The sequence below is a fragment of the Fusarium oxysporum genome, chromosome 12, assembly GCF_000149955.1.
Source record: "Fusarium oxysporum f. sp. lycopersici 4287 chromosome 12, whole genome shotgun sequence".
In the NCBI taxonomy this organism is placed as follows: Eukaryota; Fungi; Ascomycota; class Sordariomycetes; order Hypocreales; family Nectriaceae; genus Fusarium; species Fusarium oxysporum.
In genome coordinates, this window is record NC_030997.1 from 1,680,376 (window position 1) to 1,697,515 (window position 17,140).

The following is a 17,140-nucleotide window of genomic DNA, read 5'->3' on the forward strand; positions in this document are numbered from 1 at the left end:
CATAGCATAATGTTCATTGTACCAATCCCCTTGGCCTTCATCTTATCTATCTGTAGTCAAGACTACAGAAACTGATATGATATTTTCTCCGCGTTTGTGTCAGGGCTTGAGTTTCCCTTGAAGCCCTTAATCTTTCCACTCACTATAGAGTACAATAAATAGGACGCTTCAATTATGATCATGGATCTAGCTTCTCGATAATGAGGCTGGAGCTAGTGGTAGAAAAAGGCCCCGCCCAGCCATGTCTCGATCAACATTTGTTTATCTTTATACTTTCTAACGTTTGTGGCGGGATACCAGGCTTGGTCTTTTTGATGTGGCGGTGAGCAGCATCATCGTGAAATTCAGCCAATCGCTTCACGCAGCTCAACCCCAGACTTGTTAAGGCATACCAGCCGGAAAGTTGGGAGAGGCTTGCGACGTCATAAGGTTTGCAGCGTAGCATCAAGTAAGATGAAAACTGGGGATTGCATGTCAAGACACCGTCCGGACTGGAACTCATTGGAGAATGTTGCGCATGGTCAATGCTGGAAGAATAACTACCGAATCATTACCAGGGTCACAGGCGGTCAGTCTGAACCAAGACTACATATACCCTTCTTCCAACAACATTGTGCTCGACAACTGCCTCTACAATCACCATCAATCACCATCAATCACCATGATGAGCATCAAGTACCTTCTTTTCTCCGTCCTCCTCGTCGGAGCCGTTCAGGCGTATGATCAGCCTCTCAATCCCGTACCAAGACCTCAACTAACTCACTTCAACAGAGAGGATTCAAAGAATCTCAGCAAGCACAACTGCTGTCTCCATATCAAAGACGCCAGTGATGCTTGGTGGATGACAAACCCTGACATCACCAAAGAAGTCTGCAAGTCGTACTACAAGGATGTCGTCAGTATATCATCACATCTACTTTTCAATAGGACTGAAACGGTTTCTAGGCGCAATTTGACAGCAAGACCGGGACGTGCAACGAACACAAGAATGGGACGATCAAGGATGTGGATTGGAAGAGCAAGTGCAAGATTTATGGAACATCATTGGGCTGGACTGATGATCGGGTTGGGGCTGGGTATGACGCGACATGTTATCCGATAGACGCATGAAGTGTTGGGAGGGAATCGTGTTGATGAAGCCAGGCACGTTACTGCATCTGCATGGTAAATCGAGAATCGACAGCCTATTTTACGAAAAACGGGGAGAGCTGACAGCACCGATAACCTCGCTACGTTCTAGGTGCGAGTCCTTGCTGTTACCACGAGGCGACCAACCATTGACAATTATATCAGATGCTGGTGACATCTCACGAACGCTCATTGGAAGGGTGCAGCCATTGGCTCATTGCTACGTGGAGATCCAGATCCTTATGCACTTTTTGAGTGTATTGTATTGACTATGTCTAAGCCCAAGTTCAAATACCGGCAACGTTGGATTATCTAGCTATTTCTGCCTTCGACGATGGGGCCTTGATTATTTTTTTCGTCTCGAAACCACCCAAAGAAAATCCTGTATCTCATGGTTAATTGTGTTCTAGCTTGCGACTTATCGGACCAACAGGCTTGCCAGTCTGTCACTAGCTTGTATAAGTTATTGCGTAGATCGTCACCAACATTCGCGGGGTGCGTCAACCTCAACCATGTTTGGCCCCATGATGGTAACAAACATCACCAAAACTCCACCAACAACCGCAAGACTTGAACAATTCATTCAAACAACAATTAAAGTCGCTCAATATTACTTTTCTAAAACTAAACCAGTATTACCAATTAAATCCATCTCGCCAACACAACCAACCCCAAACCCCAGCTTATCAACCCCCCCAAACTCGCACCAACACTCCTCCCCGCCAACAGACTACTCGCCGTATTATTCCCCCAAAGCCACGTCACTACCCCAGCATCATCCTCATCATCAATACTACACACCATCCTACAAACATTCTCATCTCCTCTCTTCCTCAAAAACCTCCCCTTCGGCCCAGCGTTATGTCGCTTGCGCTTATCCGATGTCTCGCTGGTGTTGTACAGAAGTTGGAGCCACTGCATCTCCATGTATGCTTCTTCACCCATCGTCATATTCTGCGTCCAGACGCCGCCGTCACCCCATGTGTTGAATATCATAAGAGATGGATCGCGTGGTACTTGGAATGAGATGTTGGCGACTTGTTTGCCGTTGGCGTACCAGATTGATTGGTTTGGTGTCCAGTCCATGCGATGTTCTACCCATTCGTTCCACTTGAGACCATCAGGGAGTGTTGTGTTGCGTGTTGCCTTGGGGTACACTTCGCCTTCAATGCTATATCCTGGATGATTCGTGTAGTGAACCCGATCGTAGTCTTCACGGGTGAGAATCTCCATGTCGGCTTCTTGGACGTTCTTGATCTCGTCGGCGGGGACGTAGGTGAACATTGCCATGCAGGCGCCAGGTGCCCCTCTCACGCGACCGAGGAATCTGATGGAGAGAAACTGGAAGCGATCAATTGAGTCAAATTCAGATGCGACTTGAAAGTCTTGTTGTCGGTTCGTTCGCATGGAGAGGTAGGTTTTTGACGCGGGGTTCTTGTCTGGGTTGGTCCGGATATAAATGTTGTTTGCCGAGTTGACCATGGGGAATCTCGCGCCGTACGCAAGAGTGTCGTGACTTCTTCGGTTGCTCCAACTTTGAATGGACCAAAAGCTCTTCCCATTCCTTCTTCTTGAAGTATTTGCTCGTCACGTCGGCTTCAGCCGATGCGTTCTCTCCAGCGATCGTATCCGGAATTTCAGCGTATTCTCCAAGATTTCTAAAGTCCCAGAACCGATGCTGTGTGTAATATTCTGGTTCAATGCCATCTGTTAGGTAACAATCGCACTGGTCGGCCTCCCAATCTTCAGGCTTCGTCTCTGTTGCATTACCTTGGGCCCTCGTCACTGCAATGAGAGCGAAAACCACGAGTTTTCGTAGGCTCCCCATGTTGATGATACTCGTGCATCAACACAACATGACCACCGGGCAGTTTAAGCTTAAGAATAAATTAAGGCTGCGTTGGGGGGTTCGATCTAACATTAGACTGAAACGAAGCAATGCGAGATTAAATAGTCTAGTCTAGCACCGAATCACCATGCCTAGCGAGTCATAACTATCGATTGTTTAAGCCGTTTTGGGAACGGCTCGGAAGCGAGCGTGAAAGTGCGCAACAGAAATACTTTAATTAATCATTATGCAGGAAAGGCCAAGAAAGTCCAATTGTTCTTGGCAATAATTGGTGCTTAGAGAGAAACTTGTGCATACTTGCGATGGAAAGCCCGTACGCCACTAAGAAGTGTCCCAAGTCTAATGGTCGGCGATTAGAGCAGATGCCACATCACGCGCTGAAGAATTATCTTGACTTCGAAGTATCAATTGTAAATCATATTATATATATACTGGTTGATAAAATTTAAGCTTGTTCTTGAGACATGCAACGGTCTAGAAACTGGAACACTGGATATTGCATGTCAAGCGACGTAAATTAAGTATACAAGCCGGACCTCATACCCCTTTTCAATCAGAGCAGTTCAACTTCAGAATTCCAACTATTCACGCAAATAGCAACGCTCTCTTGTTATTGATCCTTCACCGTAGCTTTTCTCAACTTACATACTTCTTAGTAAGACTCTTATTATGTAGATATTCGTGTTTATTCAGCCGCCTTCTTGTACTCATGCTCAACTATTGGCTAGTAAATGATCGCTCACCCTGAACACTGACGAACAACGCTATCGTCATCTTATCATGCATCTTATCTCGTATCGCAACTCCCCAATACAGCTAGCTTAGTTCTCTTTGCTCCAGGCTGGAAATTGGCGGGGGGAACCTAAGACGACCAAAAATGACATGTAAATAAATCACCACCTACATCCGCTGCCTTACGGAGAGCGGCTCACTATGCAACGCTAAAGCTCACAATTTAACACATCACATTTCTTAATAACCTTAGCGAAATGAAGTGTGGTATTGTCGTCCTTAGTTTGAGACGCGGCATGATGAGACAGATCACACGCAATTTGAACGGGAGAATAGGAGACTCAGCGCGATGATGGCTGGACAACAGGCGCACCCTGGGTCATGATACTAGGAGAGGAGGAAATAGAATGCGTCAAGTGACTCAGTCAATTGAAGATTCATGTGAAGCGGAGTGAGAAAGATGTCAAGATATGTATTACTCTAAGCTATTATCTTGCGACATAATGAAAATCTAATCAACCCATTATTTTTACGCCAGCCAAAGAAACAATCGCACAGAGCAAACAGAGCTCTCAATCACTTGCACCAGCTCTCAACGCGAACACCCTCCAACTTTGCTAGCAGAGAAAAGTCCATGTCGTGCTGTTTCATAGCCACCACAATGACGTCAAATGTCTCCAAGAATCTCTTGTTCCAATCACGCTCAGCAAGACGAGGAACCTGAGGCACAGCTTCTTGCTTGACGAGAGCATCAGACCAAGTGAGGTCAATCTGAGCACCTGAAACAGCCAAACTTCGAACAAGGTCAACACCAGGTGAGTTATCAAGCTGAGACTGACCAGGCTTGAAACCAAGACCAACGACAAGCACACGTGAGCGACGCTCGGTGATGGAGAGCGAGTCAATGAGGCGTTGGGCAAGCTTGGCGGGTCTGTTGCTCATGGCTGATGAACAGGCTTCAAGCAGGGGAAATGAACTGTTGGAAAGGAGATAGTAAGGGTTGACGGGAATGCAGTGTCCGCCGACACCGACACCAGGGGCATAAGGCATGTAGCCAAATGGCTTGGTAGATGCTGCGGAACAGACCTCGTAGGGGTCGATGCCGTGAGGGATACAGGCATCAGCCATTTCATTGGCGTAGGCGATACAGACCATGCGTTGGCAGTTTTCGTATAGCTTCATCATCTCGGCGACTTCGGGCTTGGAGACGGTGACGACGTTGTCAAAGATGGTGGAGTATATGCGGTTGATGGCATCGAGGGAGCCGGGGAGGATGTCGTCAAGACCTGAGATGATTTTGGGGATTGACTTGACTGGGGGGTCGGTGCGGCCTGGGTCAACGCGCTGTAGTTGTGAGTTAGTAAGACTCATGGTGATGAGCGATAATGAAGGAGTGAAGGCATCACGTACCTCTGGAGACATGCCAGCAAATAGAGCAAGTCTCTTGGCGATGGGTCCGACCAGCTCACGGGTCATACCAACAGCAACAGAGCTCTCAATAACAATAGTCGAACCCCGACGAGCAACCTGACCGACCATCTTGAGAGCATCACAAAGGTATGAAGAATCGATGGACTTGTTAGGTCTCAATAGTGTAGGCACCGAGATAAGAAAGTGGGTAGCAGCAACAAGATCATTCCTAGTTCGGGAGAAGGTGGCATTTTCATTACCCTTGAACTCCTGTCGAAGATCTTGAATGCGTCTCTCGGAAACATCAAAGCCGATGACTTGATACCTTGATGAGAATGAGCTGACGAGATGTGTTCCGACGTAGCCAACTCCAACGACTGCTACCACGGGGATATCGTCGGGAGTGACATCGGCGGAGAACTTGAGGGTGAGGTCTGTCTCTGAGGGGACGGAGCTCAGGGGAGGAGTGACTGGGTAGAAGGGGAATGCGGAGGGAGAGTCTGAAGGAGTCAACATGCCAGTGAAGTCCTCCATCTTGACAACAGCTTCAAAGATTGAGTGGAAAGAAGAGACAAGGAAAGGTTGAGTGAGAAATCCCGGATGTAAAAGATTCAGAGGTGATCGAACCTCTCATACAATGGCAGCTCATCCCCAACATCTTAAGTATTCTCCCTCCAAGGCCTAGACCACGGCTTGTGAAACTTTCAGGCACCCTCGCAATACTGAATTATGCGCATCATTAGAACGTGTGAAGAAAACTCTTTGTCCAGACGTTCTGGATTCTATTCCATTAAACGCCTCACGCTGCAGCGCCACCGAGCAAGAACAGTTGAACGATTCCACTGAGACTCTGATCCTGGTTCAGACTAAGTGTAATGGCTGACGGTGTGGATTGAAACAATTCAGTTGAGCCTCGTTTCTTCTCAAGCCTGTTAGTTGCGAGCGTGCATGTTATCGAATAGCAGCATGTCTTTGACGGACTGATCTGTGGAGCTTGTAAACAGAGACTTACGGTAAACTCCGTACTAGGATCAAAGAAGAAACTTGTTTATTGGATAACCGTGCAGGGCTGTAAAATGTTCCTGAATAGTTAGGGACCTGGAAATCAAAGAGAGAAGTGATAGGGCTATTGATTCAACCGAACCAACGAGAGCCTGAATCACCTCCTCCCGAACCCGGCAGCTAAACTCTGGGCTCTAGACCAATCCACGGGATAATCTAAGGACACAATTGACCTTTTCTTTTACCTGGCCGCTCTACATACCAAACTAACTCTGCCGTCTGTGGTTAGAAGCTGAGTAGAGTATCCGATGGTTCGGAACCAGCTATTGATTCCGGTAGATCTTCCTGGGAGTAAAACTACAAGGTCAGGGGTATGTCAGCCGTGATTTTCAGGAAAGGTCAGGGGTACATTGCACTAAAATAAAAACACGGCTCTGTCGGGACTTTTGCCCAGCAAGACATAAAAAGCAAAGTTTGCCGCAATGCAGCATAAATCTTCCCGCATTTGGGGCAAGTTACGGCGGCTGAAGTGTAAAGAGAAAAGAACAATATGAGCAAAAAGAAAAAACGCATGAATTAATTTTCTGTGAATTGAGTTCTTTCCCATGCTGTGTAACGGGAATCCGGGACCTAGTGAGACATGGGAAGATTTGCTGTCTTGGTTCTCTTTTTGGTTGGTGTTGAGATGAGCATGAAAACCAAGACTAATTAGGGGACGGGGCCAAGACGGGTTGTCATGGATGTGGGTCATTAACTACCGCATTATTCCCATTAGTGGAAAATGAGGCTTGAGGAAAACCTGATTGTCCTTGTCGCATAATTGAAGCCCAGTGATGATCAATTTTGCTGGGATGACATGTAACTGAATGAAGAACGATTGAGGCTGGGTCTCAATGGGTATTGATTCTTGCTGGGACTGGACCGAGCTATAAAATAAACCAATAAATGTAAAGCGTAAAAACTCAACTCGATACGTTATTGTCCCCCACGAGGCTCAGACTTCCCACGCTCGTCGCGTCCTAACCGTTTAGACACGGGTGCCAAGACGTTAAGCATATTGATCCGCCGTGGCACGACGCCCACGTTTTAGTGTGCAGCAAAGCCCTTTGGTACCTGAATAAATTATGGAGAGGAACAAAATATGCAACTACAAGGGTCGGTAGATGTTTTGAGATCGCTGGCTAGATTCTTGGGCTGCGTTAGTGAACCAGACTATTGATTCACGTCTACGGGTCACTGTGTCTATTAAAATCCCGATGTGTTGAGCCAATTGAACTGTCAGATCCCGGAACCTTTTTTGGGAGAAAAAGCAACTTCAATAAAGCCCCGATGATTCATGACTTCCTCCCGCTCAGCTGCAATGTCACGCTAATCTAGGACAACTGCCGAGAGAGATTTCTTTGGGAGTAGTTTTGACAGTCTCCTCTTAGAGAAGATGTAATATTGCGAGCTCTAACTAGCCTTTCGGGGTTTTAACTGGCTGACAGTTGTTGCATCTACGGATCAATGGTTTAAGAGGTAATGGAAATACACAGATTACCAGGGTAAGCGATCACCGGCAGGGGGTTTGCCGCGCTGGACAATCTGTTCGGTTGAGTCGTCATCCACCAAAGCAATAAGGTTGAACCATGTCCATGCTGACAGTCTCGATCGGTCTTTCTATGCTATCTCATCCCAACCTGAACCACAACCCAATACTTGTGCATATCCTCTGACCAGGATCCCTGGTAAACTTCTGAAAGAAGAACGGTTCTCTGGGACGTCCCCTTTTAGGTCATGCTGCCACAGTCTAGACATTTTAACCTCCGGGACTATGCGGACGCCTCGTTTACTGCAGCACGTTATTCATGCAAGTTTCTTTTGGACCTCAGCTGGCTCGTATCAGTACACTAGAGTAGATTCAGTACTTTCCAAGAAGAAAGTACATGCCCATCGATCCAGACCGTTCGTAGGCACTTCATGGGGGATTACAAGGGTTCCTGATCAGGCCCTCAATACCTGGGTGCCTACCAGATGATTGACTCCTCAGCTAGCCATGTCGATCCAATTATGATTTGAGGCTGAATGTCTAGAATTTTTATTTAGCGAGACTATTGCTTCCCTGCATGATGAGGCAAATGAGAGCAAAAGCTTTTCTTGATGAGGAGGCAGGTATTATTTAGTCGATAACTTTCTAACCCTTTCCCTCTTCATCCTTGAACAACTGCAGAAGCATTGCCTTTTCCCTTATTCCACCTTGTCACTCGTTTCTTGGTGTTTCACGACATTCCAGCATCCTCGTCTGGTCCAACCACTTCTCTTCCTTTGCATAGCGCCTTGGTGTAACGATGACTTCTCTCACCACTGAACCTCCTCGTTCCATTCTCATTGGCAAGCAAAAGGTCCGTCACACTGTTGCACTGCTTATTTCTGCACGACTAACTCTTCTAAAACAGGACCAAGTCCATGCTAATGTCAGGATCGTCCATGGCAAGGCCCGCTCCAACGCTTCAGATGTCTCAGACACTGAATATCCCGCCGTGCCTATCCCCGCCTACCTCGTCGACGAAGCTTCATCGAATGACAGTTATCGCGCTTCACAGCCTTCGTCTCTGAGATCATGGGTCCCAGAGTCAGTCGGTACACCCGATACCCAGAGGACTTCGGTGACGAGTCGTCCTGGCTCAAAAGGCACCGATCTGATTGCTCCTATCCCTCGTCTTCCTGTCTCGATTAGCAACAACACATCTGTTGGTTCTCGCTCTGATGCTGGTCACTCGTCTACTCCTTCAGTTGACAACGAGATCACACCTGTTCCTCAACCCTCGGTTGAGCGCGACAATGCCCCCGAGTTCAAGAGTGATGGTGCTGATCAGGCTAAGCCCAAGGTTGAGACTGTCGCCGAGGACGATGTTGGCAATGCTGTCCTGTTGAAGCGTGGCAAGAGAAAGGTTACGACTCAAAAATACATTCTCACAGCTGGTTTGATTGCAGTCAAGTAAGTTTATCCCAATCCATCTCATCCCATCTCAATCATATTGACTCATATCCCAGCTTCATGTTTATCTTTGCCAGTTGGTACTGGCCCCGATACTACTACATCTACCTCCCCTTCATCTCCTTCCCCCTCGTCCTCAACTGCATCATGATCGCTTCCATCGCCGTCTTCACCTTCATGCACTGGGTCAGCCCCGAGAAGCAAATCAAGCCCGAGTCCCCCGAGAATATGGTCTACGTCATTCCCTGTTACAACGAGACACTCGAAGAGTGCACTCGCTCCCTCGACTCTCTCGTCAACCAGACCGGTCTCGAGAACCACAAGAAGGGCATCATGGTCATCTGCGATGGTCGTGTTCGTGGTCCTGGTATGACAAAGACCACTGGCGATTACCTCAACGAGGATATCTTCCTTCACCAGACTCAAAGGAAGAAGATTCTTGGCGCTTACACTGCTTGGGACGGCCAGCAGATGGACATTGAGATTTCCAAGGGCTTCTACAAGGGTCTGCCCTTCTACTGCATCGTCAAGGACCAAAACCAAGGCAAGCGTGACAGTCTCATTGTCATTCGATCGTTCCTCTACAAGTTCAACACCCGTGCCCAGAACCCCGAGTCCATCTTCTCGCGCGAGCTTCTCGACTCCATGACCAGCTGGCTTGAGAACGAGGTCAAGATGGATAACGTCGATCATCTCATTGGAATGGATGCCGATACCGTCTTTGAGGACAAGTGTGTCACTGAGCTTCTCAAGGAGTCGTACTACCCCAACACTGTTGGTGTCTGCGGTTACGTCGCTGTTGACTTCAAGGATGGTAACTGGAACCTCTGGTCCATCTACCAATCTGCCGAGTACACCATCGCCCAAGGTCTTCGTCGTCTTCATCAGTCCATTGCCACCAAGAAGGTCTCTTGTCTTCCTGGATGCTGTCAACTTCTCAAGATCTGTGACGAAACCTGTGGCGATCTCGTTCTCATCGATCTCTTTGGTTACTTCCCCAAGCACATGGACGGTATGCTCAAACGTATCCGCGCTACAGCCTCAGAGGATCGCAACCACATTTGCCAATTGCTCGTCACCTTCCCTCACGCTCAGACTCGCCAGGCTCTTCATGCTCGCGCTTACACTGATGTCCCTCACTCTTGGAACGTCTTCCTCTCTCAGCGTCGTCGCTGGACTCTTGGTGCTACTAGCAACGATCTTCTACTCTTCTGTGCTTGGAACACTCAATGGTGGGAGCGCATCGTTGCCTTCTCCAATGTTCTCACCTGGTCTCTTAACGTGTTCGTCATTGCATCGATTGGTTGTATGATTGTCGCTTTCATGAGTCAACCTTGGTGGTTGATCATGTGTTTTGCCGGTGTCATGATCATTCCTCTTCTTTACTACGTGATCATGGCGACTTGGCTTCCTCGCAACCTTGTCGAGCGTGCCCAGTTCCTTCTCGGTCTCGTTGTCTTTGTCTTCTTGGGCCCTTTTCTCAACATTGCTGTTATGCTTTATGCTGTTGTCAACATGGACAACTTTGGTTGGGGTAAGACAAGGAAGGTCATCACTGATGACTCTGAAGAGGGGAAGTCATCACAGAAGGAGGGTGTTGTTTCTGATAGCAGCTCGACTGAGCCTAAGGAGAAGACTGCTACTGCAGTGTAGTGATTGGATTTCATAATGGGATGATCAAAAAAGGCGACTAGACGTTACATATCAAGAACCTACATTAGACAAACATAAGTAATTGTAATACATATCCTGATTGCTTTCTCAATTGACTGAAGTGACATGCCTTTTGCGCTTCTTTGTCTTCTTTCATCTTGTCACTGTTGGCTTGGATGACTTGAAGCATGTCGTGTCTCACCACGAGATTCACTACTCCATAACCGTGGAGTCGCGTGCCTAGCCCGACCGAGCAAGATCAATTAACAAAGCGTGGCGCATGGGTTCGGTCGAGATCCGCGAAACGTCAATATGTGGCGCGACATGGCCAGAACACGCAAGACTTCTTTCTATAAAATGACAGAGATGGGCTTCTTGATCTTGACTTAGGATCTTTATACATAACGATTTGCGCCTCGCGGAAAAGCTCGATACAGCAAGTCACAGCAACGATTGACTACTTACCCGAGAGCTGGGTGCACGGGCCACAAGCACAGTCAACTGCGCTTGGTAGAGAATCGGCAGTTGGTTACTAACCTGGACATGAATGGACCGATGTGAAAATCCCATGGTGGGGATATCACAGTGGCTGCCACCTTCGCGGCTAGATTTGACACTGGTTTCAAGCCACAACGGCAATCAGATCAGCATCATATCAGTGACATGAGCGACGTATGGGCTGATCAATTGCATACTTAGATATTGGTGCTGGCCGACAGATTACGTGGCTTGCAAAAACGCTCCCAAGACACAAAAAGGAAGCCACTTACTAGTGCAGCATCATTGATAACTCATATGTCGTATAATCAACCAGGTGCAATAGCAGCTTTACAACATGCTGTTCACTGTGCTTCTGGATTTTTAACTATTCTGCTTACCCCTCTTTGAGGATAACATGATGTTCTCCAACGTCGCATGCAGAAACTCAAAAGGCTGGGGAATCAAGAGACACACCCTTTGTGAAGTGACAGCAAGATGACAGTTTAGTGACACATCGACTGACGGATCAGATGATGGATGTGAAAGCTTAAGAATGGTCACCGTCTGGAGACCCTTTATTTAGTGACATTCGCAAACTTGAATCCTTATGCTTATCAGATAAACAAGGCTCAGGTTCTCAGTTCACATTTTGGAGACTTGATATACATGACTCAAACAAGTATCAATCATGAGTGACGACTGGACCAACGAGCCTCTGGTTCTCGATTTTGAGCATCTCGCTCGAAGTGACGTCGGCTTAGTCGGTGGCAAGAATTCTTCTTTGGGTGAGATGATTCGAGCCCTCGGACCCAAGGGAATTCCAGTGCCACCAGGCTTCGCGACATCATCCTATGCCTACTGGCACTATGTCGACGCCAACAACATCCGGGGCAAGATCGATGAACTCGTCGATCAATGGCAGTCTGGCCATCAAACGCTTGCTGAGATAGGTCACGCCATACGCATCTTGTTCCTGCGTGGAACGTGGCCGGCTGATACTGCAGAGGCCATACTGTCTGGATATCGCGACTTGTGCGATAAAGCCGGGGTTGATGATCTAAGTGTTGCAGTGCGATCTAGTGCAACGGCTGAAGACCTTCCTGACGCGAGCTTCGCTGGACAGCAGGAGACGTACCTAAATATCCAGGGGAGCGAAGCGCTGCTCGATGCTTGTAGACGATGTTATGCTTCGCTTTTTACAGATCGAGCTATCAGCTATCGCCATATCAAGAAGTTCAATCATGGAAACGTGGCTCTCTCCATTGGGATCCAGCAGATGGTTCGCTCTGACATCGGCGGCGCAGGTGTCATGTTCTCTATCGATACAGAGAGCGGCTTCGACAAGATCATTCTCATCAATGCTGCATGGGGCCTTGGCGAGAATGTCGTTCAGGGTACTGTCAACCCAGATGAGTACCAGATCTTCAAACCTCTCCTGTCTAATGAGAAGCTATCGCCGATTCTGAGCAAGAAGCTCGGCGACAAGGCGATCAAGATGGTGTACGGGGATAAGTGCGTACGAACACGCAATGTCCCTACATCCAGGGCCGAGCGAGCTGCCTATGTTCTCAAAGATGAAGAGATTCTCCAATTGTCACGATGGGCATGTCTTATCGAGGAGCATTACAGCTGCCCGATGGATATGGAGTGGGCTAGAGATGGCTCTTCTGGCAAACTCTACATCGTGCAGGCCAGGCCTGAGACTGTGCAGTCTCGCCGTGACACGGCAGCCTTCAAGACCTACACGGTCGGCGAACGTGGCCACACCTTGACCACAGGGCTGTCTATTGGCGACAAGGCAGTTGCAGGGCGGATCTGCCTGCTCACCTCGGTCTCAGACATAGACAAGTTTATCGACGGCTCGATCCTGGTGACTGAGGCTACGGACCCTGACTGGGTGCCTGTCATGAAGCGAGCCGCCGCAATCGTCACCGATTACGGTGGGCGGACCTCTCACGCCGCGATTGTCAGTCGGGAACTGGGTGTTCCAGCGGTAGTTGGTACTGGAAACGCAACCTATGTTCTGCACACTGGTCAAGACGTCACTGTGTCATGTGCAGAAGGCGATTCGGGTCTTGTCTATGATGGAATCTCGGAGATCACCACCAAGATGGTACACATATCCGAGCTCCCTTCTGTCCGAACAAAGATCATGCTGAATCTGGCCAACCCCTCAGCTGCGTACCGCTGGTGGAGGCTCCCAGTTGATGGTATTGGACTTGCTCGTATGGAATTCGTGGTCAGCAATTCTATCCGGGTCCATCCCATGGCTCTCATTCATTATGATCATCTTGAGGATGAAGCAGCCAAGAAAGAGATCACCAATCTTACTGCAGGCTATACTTGCAAGCCTGATTACTTTGTGGATAAGTTGGCATCTGGCCTCGCAACGCTTTGTTCTTCTGTCTACCCCAAACCAGCCATTATTAGGATGAGCGATTTCAAGACGAATGAGTACGCTCGCCTGATAGGCGGTGCTGAGTTTGAACTTAAGGAGGAGAACCCCATGATCGGATTTCGCGGGGCCTCACGTTACTACTCGCCTCGCTACAAGGAGGGCTTTGCCCTAGAATGCCGTGCTGTTAAAAAGGTTCGAGAGGAAATGGGACTCACCAATGCCATTGTCATGATTCCCTTTTGTCGAACAGTCAAAGAAGCCCGAAAGGTGCTAGACATAATGGAAGAGAATGGTCTGAAGCGAGGGGAGAACGGCCTCATGGTTTATGTGATGTGCGAGATCCCTTCCAATGTCATCCTGGCCTCGAGCTTTACCCAGCACTTTGACGGCTTCTCCATTGGGTCCAATGATCTGGCTCAGCTCACCCTCGGTGTAGACCGAGATTCTGGGGAGTTGGCGAGCTTGTTCAACGAACAGGATGAGGCTGTAAAGTGGATGATTGCTAGAGCCATTACAGTGGCTCGCCGAGAGGGCTGTAAGATTGGGCTTTGTGGCGAGGCACCAAGCAACCATCCTGAATTTGCAAAGTTCTTGGTTAATGCGGGGATTGATTCCATCTCTGTCAGCCCTGATAGTTTTGTTCAGGTTATGAAACATGTAGTGGCTAGTGAGAAGGGCTTGTAATTATTGATTTATCTATTGCTAGTGATATCGATATCGTATCTTATTCATAAGCCGATGGTTTGACGCTGTTACATCAGATGCGGAGTGGAAACTACTGTCACTCTTGCTTTCAATGTGCCTTCAAAAAGAATGGTCTTCCTTACGAACCTGGAGATATCAGTACTGAGAGTTAGCAGTGCAAAAGAAAATTGAAGTCCGCAAGCACAATAAGCTTGGCTGGAAATTGTTTATATCTGAGTCTTTCACAAAGGTGCCTTGCTTTGATCATGATACACGAACGTTGACTAGAATTACTAAACCTGTTGACTATAAACTTACAAACGCCAATAATGCTCACCACCAGTCTCGCTGGATTAATTCAACACTGGCTTTCAACAACTCCCCTGATACCTTCACCGCAGCATTCTCGCCTGGGCTCATCGCCAGGGGAACTGAACGCAAGATCCCCTTCCTCCCAATAACGGCTGGCAAGCTGAGACAGCATCCATAGTCCTCTTGAAAGTGACTGACCGGGTACATCTCATTCTTATCGAGGATGACAGAACAACACAAGTTAGCAGCGACGGAAGCTATTCCGAACGGTGCAGATCCTTTGCCCAGTATGATGTGGTTCGATCGATGCTTGCAGATGAGTTCGATCCTACTGAGATCGATAGCGCTCAGCATTTTCACATCGTCAATGGGAACCGCGCCAATGGTTGCTGCGGACCACACGACTACTTGGTCTTCTCCATGGCGACCCACGACGAATGCATCCACAGCAGATGGGGATACCTATGATGGTTCTGTGTTAGAAATGCGGTAGTTCAGATATCACAGCGCCCACTCACCAAAGCACGAGATGCAACCATCCCTCGAAGCCTGTAAGTGTCGAGAGCTGTACCAGTGCCAATGACCTGAGATGAAGGAAGTCCCGACATCTCCTTGGCGAGAGATGTCAGTAGGTCAACTGGATTTGCCACAATGAGTAAAACGGTGTCAGCTCGGAAGGGCTTCATTGCCTCCATCACCTCACGTATCATCGAGGTGTTCCGAGACGTATAGTCAATAGTTGTCTGACCTTGGAAGAACAATGAGCCTATATCCCATTTGAAGGAGTGAACACGTACCCAGCAGGTGTTTAGATGCAGCGGTTATGACCACGAGATCGCACTGAGCAGCCTCATGGTACGTGGCTGGACGTACACGCGTACTGCTGTTAGTACTGTAAGAGACATCGCAGAGGTCTTCGATCTGGGCATTTCTGACATTGAGGTCGAGGTCGACGAGAAGCAACTCGCTCGCCACAGAATTCAACGTGAGGTTGTAAGCGACGGCACCGCCGACTTCCCCGACGCCTACAATCGCCACTCGAGATGCTGAGCCCATTGCGCTTAGTCGGATTGCTGGAAATATTGTTGTCCCGCTGTGTGCATTGCAGTGTGCCGCGATTTATAAGACCCCAGGGACCATTCAAGGATTGTGGCGTAATTAGCGTTTGTGGTGTTCTGATGATGTTCTGATACTCGACATTGGTGGCTGTCATAGTAGTATCGAAGCGTCACGCCACAAGAAAAGACCTGATATGACAATGACAAGACACTTGCTCACAAGAGAGCATCACAAATCAGATCATAGCCCGTTAGTTATGTTCTGATGGAGGTTATGGATCGTATTTTAAAAGTCTTTTAATAGCGGCTATGTTCGGCTGCCATGATAGCGGAGGTCTCTGATCTGACGGACCCTTCAACTCACCATATGACCCAAGCTTGTATTAGCTCTATGCGACAGCACCGGCATGTTGCTATTTTGGTATATGATAAAATCAATTCAAATTCAAAGTCCACCTCGTGATAGAAGGCCTACATGATGAGTGTCGTCGAGTTATATTGTCGGTGTCACTGGGAAGAGGCCATAGAGGCTATGCAGCTGCATCACCAGATGGTGACACCAGAGGCTCGTCAGTCAAATATAAAACACCTTATCAGAAGCCAAATTAATTCCATCATTAACATTCACTCAACATCATAAGATATCAGCACTCGTTACACATAAACGCAATTCCCATCATGAAGCTTATCCCTCTTCTCACCATGGCTGCCTTCGCAGCTGCTGTCCCCGCTCCCAAGGGCTGCACGCCCGGAACCTACTCGTGCACGGCCGACCTCAAGGGCTGGCAGGTCTGCAACGTCGACCGTACCTGGGTGGTAAGCCTCTCCGTTTCCTAGCGGCGGCTGACAAGGAAGGGAAAGCTAACTGGGGCGTCTGGCCTTTAGCTCGCCGGTGCTTGTCCTCCGAAGACGGCTTGCCTATTTAACAAGCAGAATGGTTCGCCGTATTGCGTACCCCCTGGCTTTCACTTCTAGACCATTTCTGGCCAGTATTGGCTCGGGATGATTGTTTCCTCGCAACTTTGCTCCATTGATCTTTTTGGTATTTAAGCCTGGAAGTTTGCACAGTGCGGTATACGAATGCGCTGATCAACGCATCCTCATGTCAATCCTTGTGCTGGCTAGTGAGAATCTGTAAGCAGCTCCTTGTAAATGGGCTCTTTTTTTAAATCACGCTTATACGTACTTTCCTTTATTATATACGCGCATGGGAAATATAATGTCTTATACAAACCTGACGATGTCTGGGATGTTAGCCTACTCTCTAAGTCATAGTTGGCCATATTGCTACTTGATTGCAGCAGAGGCTGCGGTATATAATCATGTAGGACAAACCGGGCTAATGATATTTCCTTTTATTAATTCACTAAAAGAGACTTCCAGAGAGTGTTCAATTGAGAGACAGACAAAGATTCTTAATCCAGAAACATGGAGTCCCAAATAAGCCAGTCCCATCC

General features: G+C 48.1%; 7 protein-coding genes across 7 annotated transcripts; 4 read left to right on the forward strand and 3 right to left on the reverse strand.

Moving 5' to 3' along the window:
• Positions 1–661: 661 nt before the first annotated feature.
• Positions 662–1,110, forward strand: FOXG_14632 (uncharacterized protein; the record flags this gene model as incomplete). Its single annotated transcript, XM_018394688.1, has 3 exons — positions 662–717; positions 772–895; positions 946–1,110. The coding sequence occupies 3 exons, from the start codon at positions 662–664 to the stop codon at positions 1,108–1,110; spliced, it is 345 nt and encodes a 114-aa protein (XP_018254223.1).
• Positions 1,111–1,770: 660 nt separating this feature from the next.
• Positions 1,771–2,956, reverse strand: FOXG_14633 (uncharacterized protein; the record flags this gene model as incomplete). Its single annotated transcript, XM_018394689.1, has 2 exons — positions 1,771–2,562; positions 2,630–2,956. The coding sequence occupies 2 exons, from the start codon at positions 2,954–2,956 to the stop codon at positions 1,771–1,773; spliced, it is 1,119 nt and encodes a 372-aa protein (XP_018254224.1).
• A 1,329-nt stretch (positions 2,957–4,285) lies between these two features.
• Positions 4,286–5,653, reverse strand: FOXG_14634 (uncharacterized protein; the record flags this gene model as incomplete). The annotated part of the gene is made up of 2 exons (XM_018394690.1): positions 4,286–5,053; positions 5,120–5,653. 2 exons carry the CDS (start codon positions 5,651–5,653, stop codon positions 4,286–4,288), a joined length of 1,302 nt encoding a protein of 433 aa, XP_018254225.1.
• Positions 5,654–8,448: 2,795 nt separating this feature from the next.
• Positions 8,449–11,170, forward strand: FOXG_14635 (uncharacterized protein; the record flags this gene model as incomplete). Its single annotated transcript, XM_018394691.1, has 3 exons — positions 8,449–8,502; positions 8,557–9,098; positions 9,155–11,170. 3 exons carry the CDS (start codon positions 8,449–8,451, stop codon positions 10,749–10,751), a joined length of 2,193 nt encoding a protein of 730 aa, XP_018254226.1. The 3' UTR covers positions 10,752–11,170.
• A 507-nt stretch (positions 11,171–11,677) lies between these two features.
• On the forward strand, positions 11,678–15,661 carry FOXG_14636 (phosphoenolpyruvate synthase). The gene has a single exon (XM_018394692.1). The coding sequence runs from the start codon at positions 11,920–11,922 to the stop codon at positions 14,311–14,313; it is 2,394 nt and encodes a 797-aa protein (XP_018254227.1). The 5' UTR covers positions 11,678–11,919; the 3' UTR covers positions 14,314–15,661.
• On the reverse strand, positions 14,557–16,967 carry FOXG_14637 (L-lactate dehydrogenase). The gene is made up of 3 exons (XM_018394693.1): positions 15,423–16,967; positions 15,144–15,373; positions 14,557–15,087 (listed from the first exon to the last, which is right to left on the reverse strand). Exons 1-3 carry the CDS (start codon positions 15,679–15,681, stop codon positions 14,647–14,649), a joined length of 930 nt encoding a protein of 309 aa, XP_018254228.1. The 5' UTR covers positions 15,682–16,967; the 3' UTR covers positions 14,557–14,646.
• FOXG_21592 (uncharacterized protein) lies at positions 16,362–16,658 on the forward strand (the record flags this gene model as incomplete). The annotated part of the gene is made up of 2 exons (XM_018401936.1): positions 16,362–16,499; positions 16,569–16,658. The coding sequence occupies 2 exons, from the start codon at positions 16,362–16,364 to the stop codon at positions 16,656–16,658; spliced, it is 228 nt and encodes a 75-aa protein (XP_018254229.1).
• Positions 16,968–17,140: the final 173 nt, after the last annotated feature.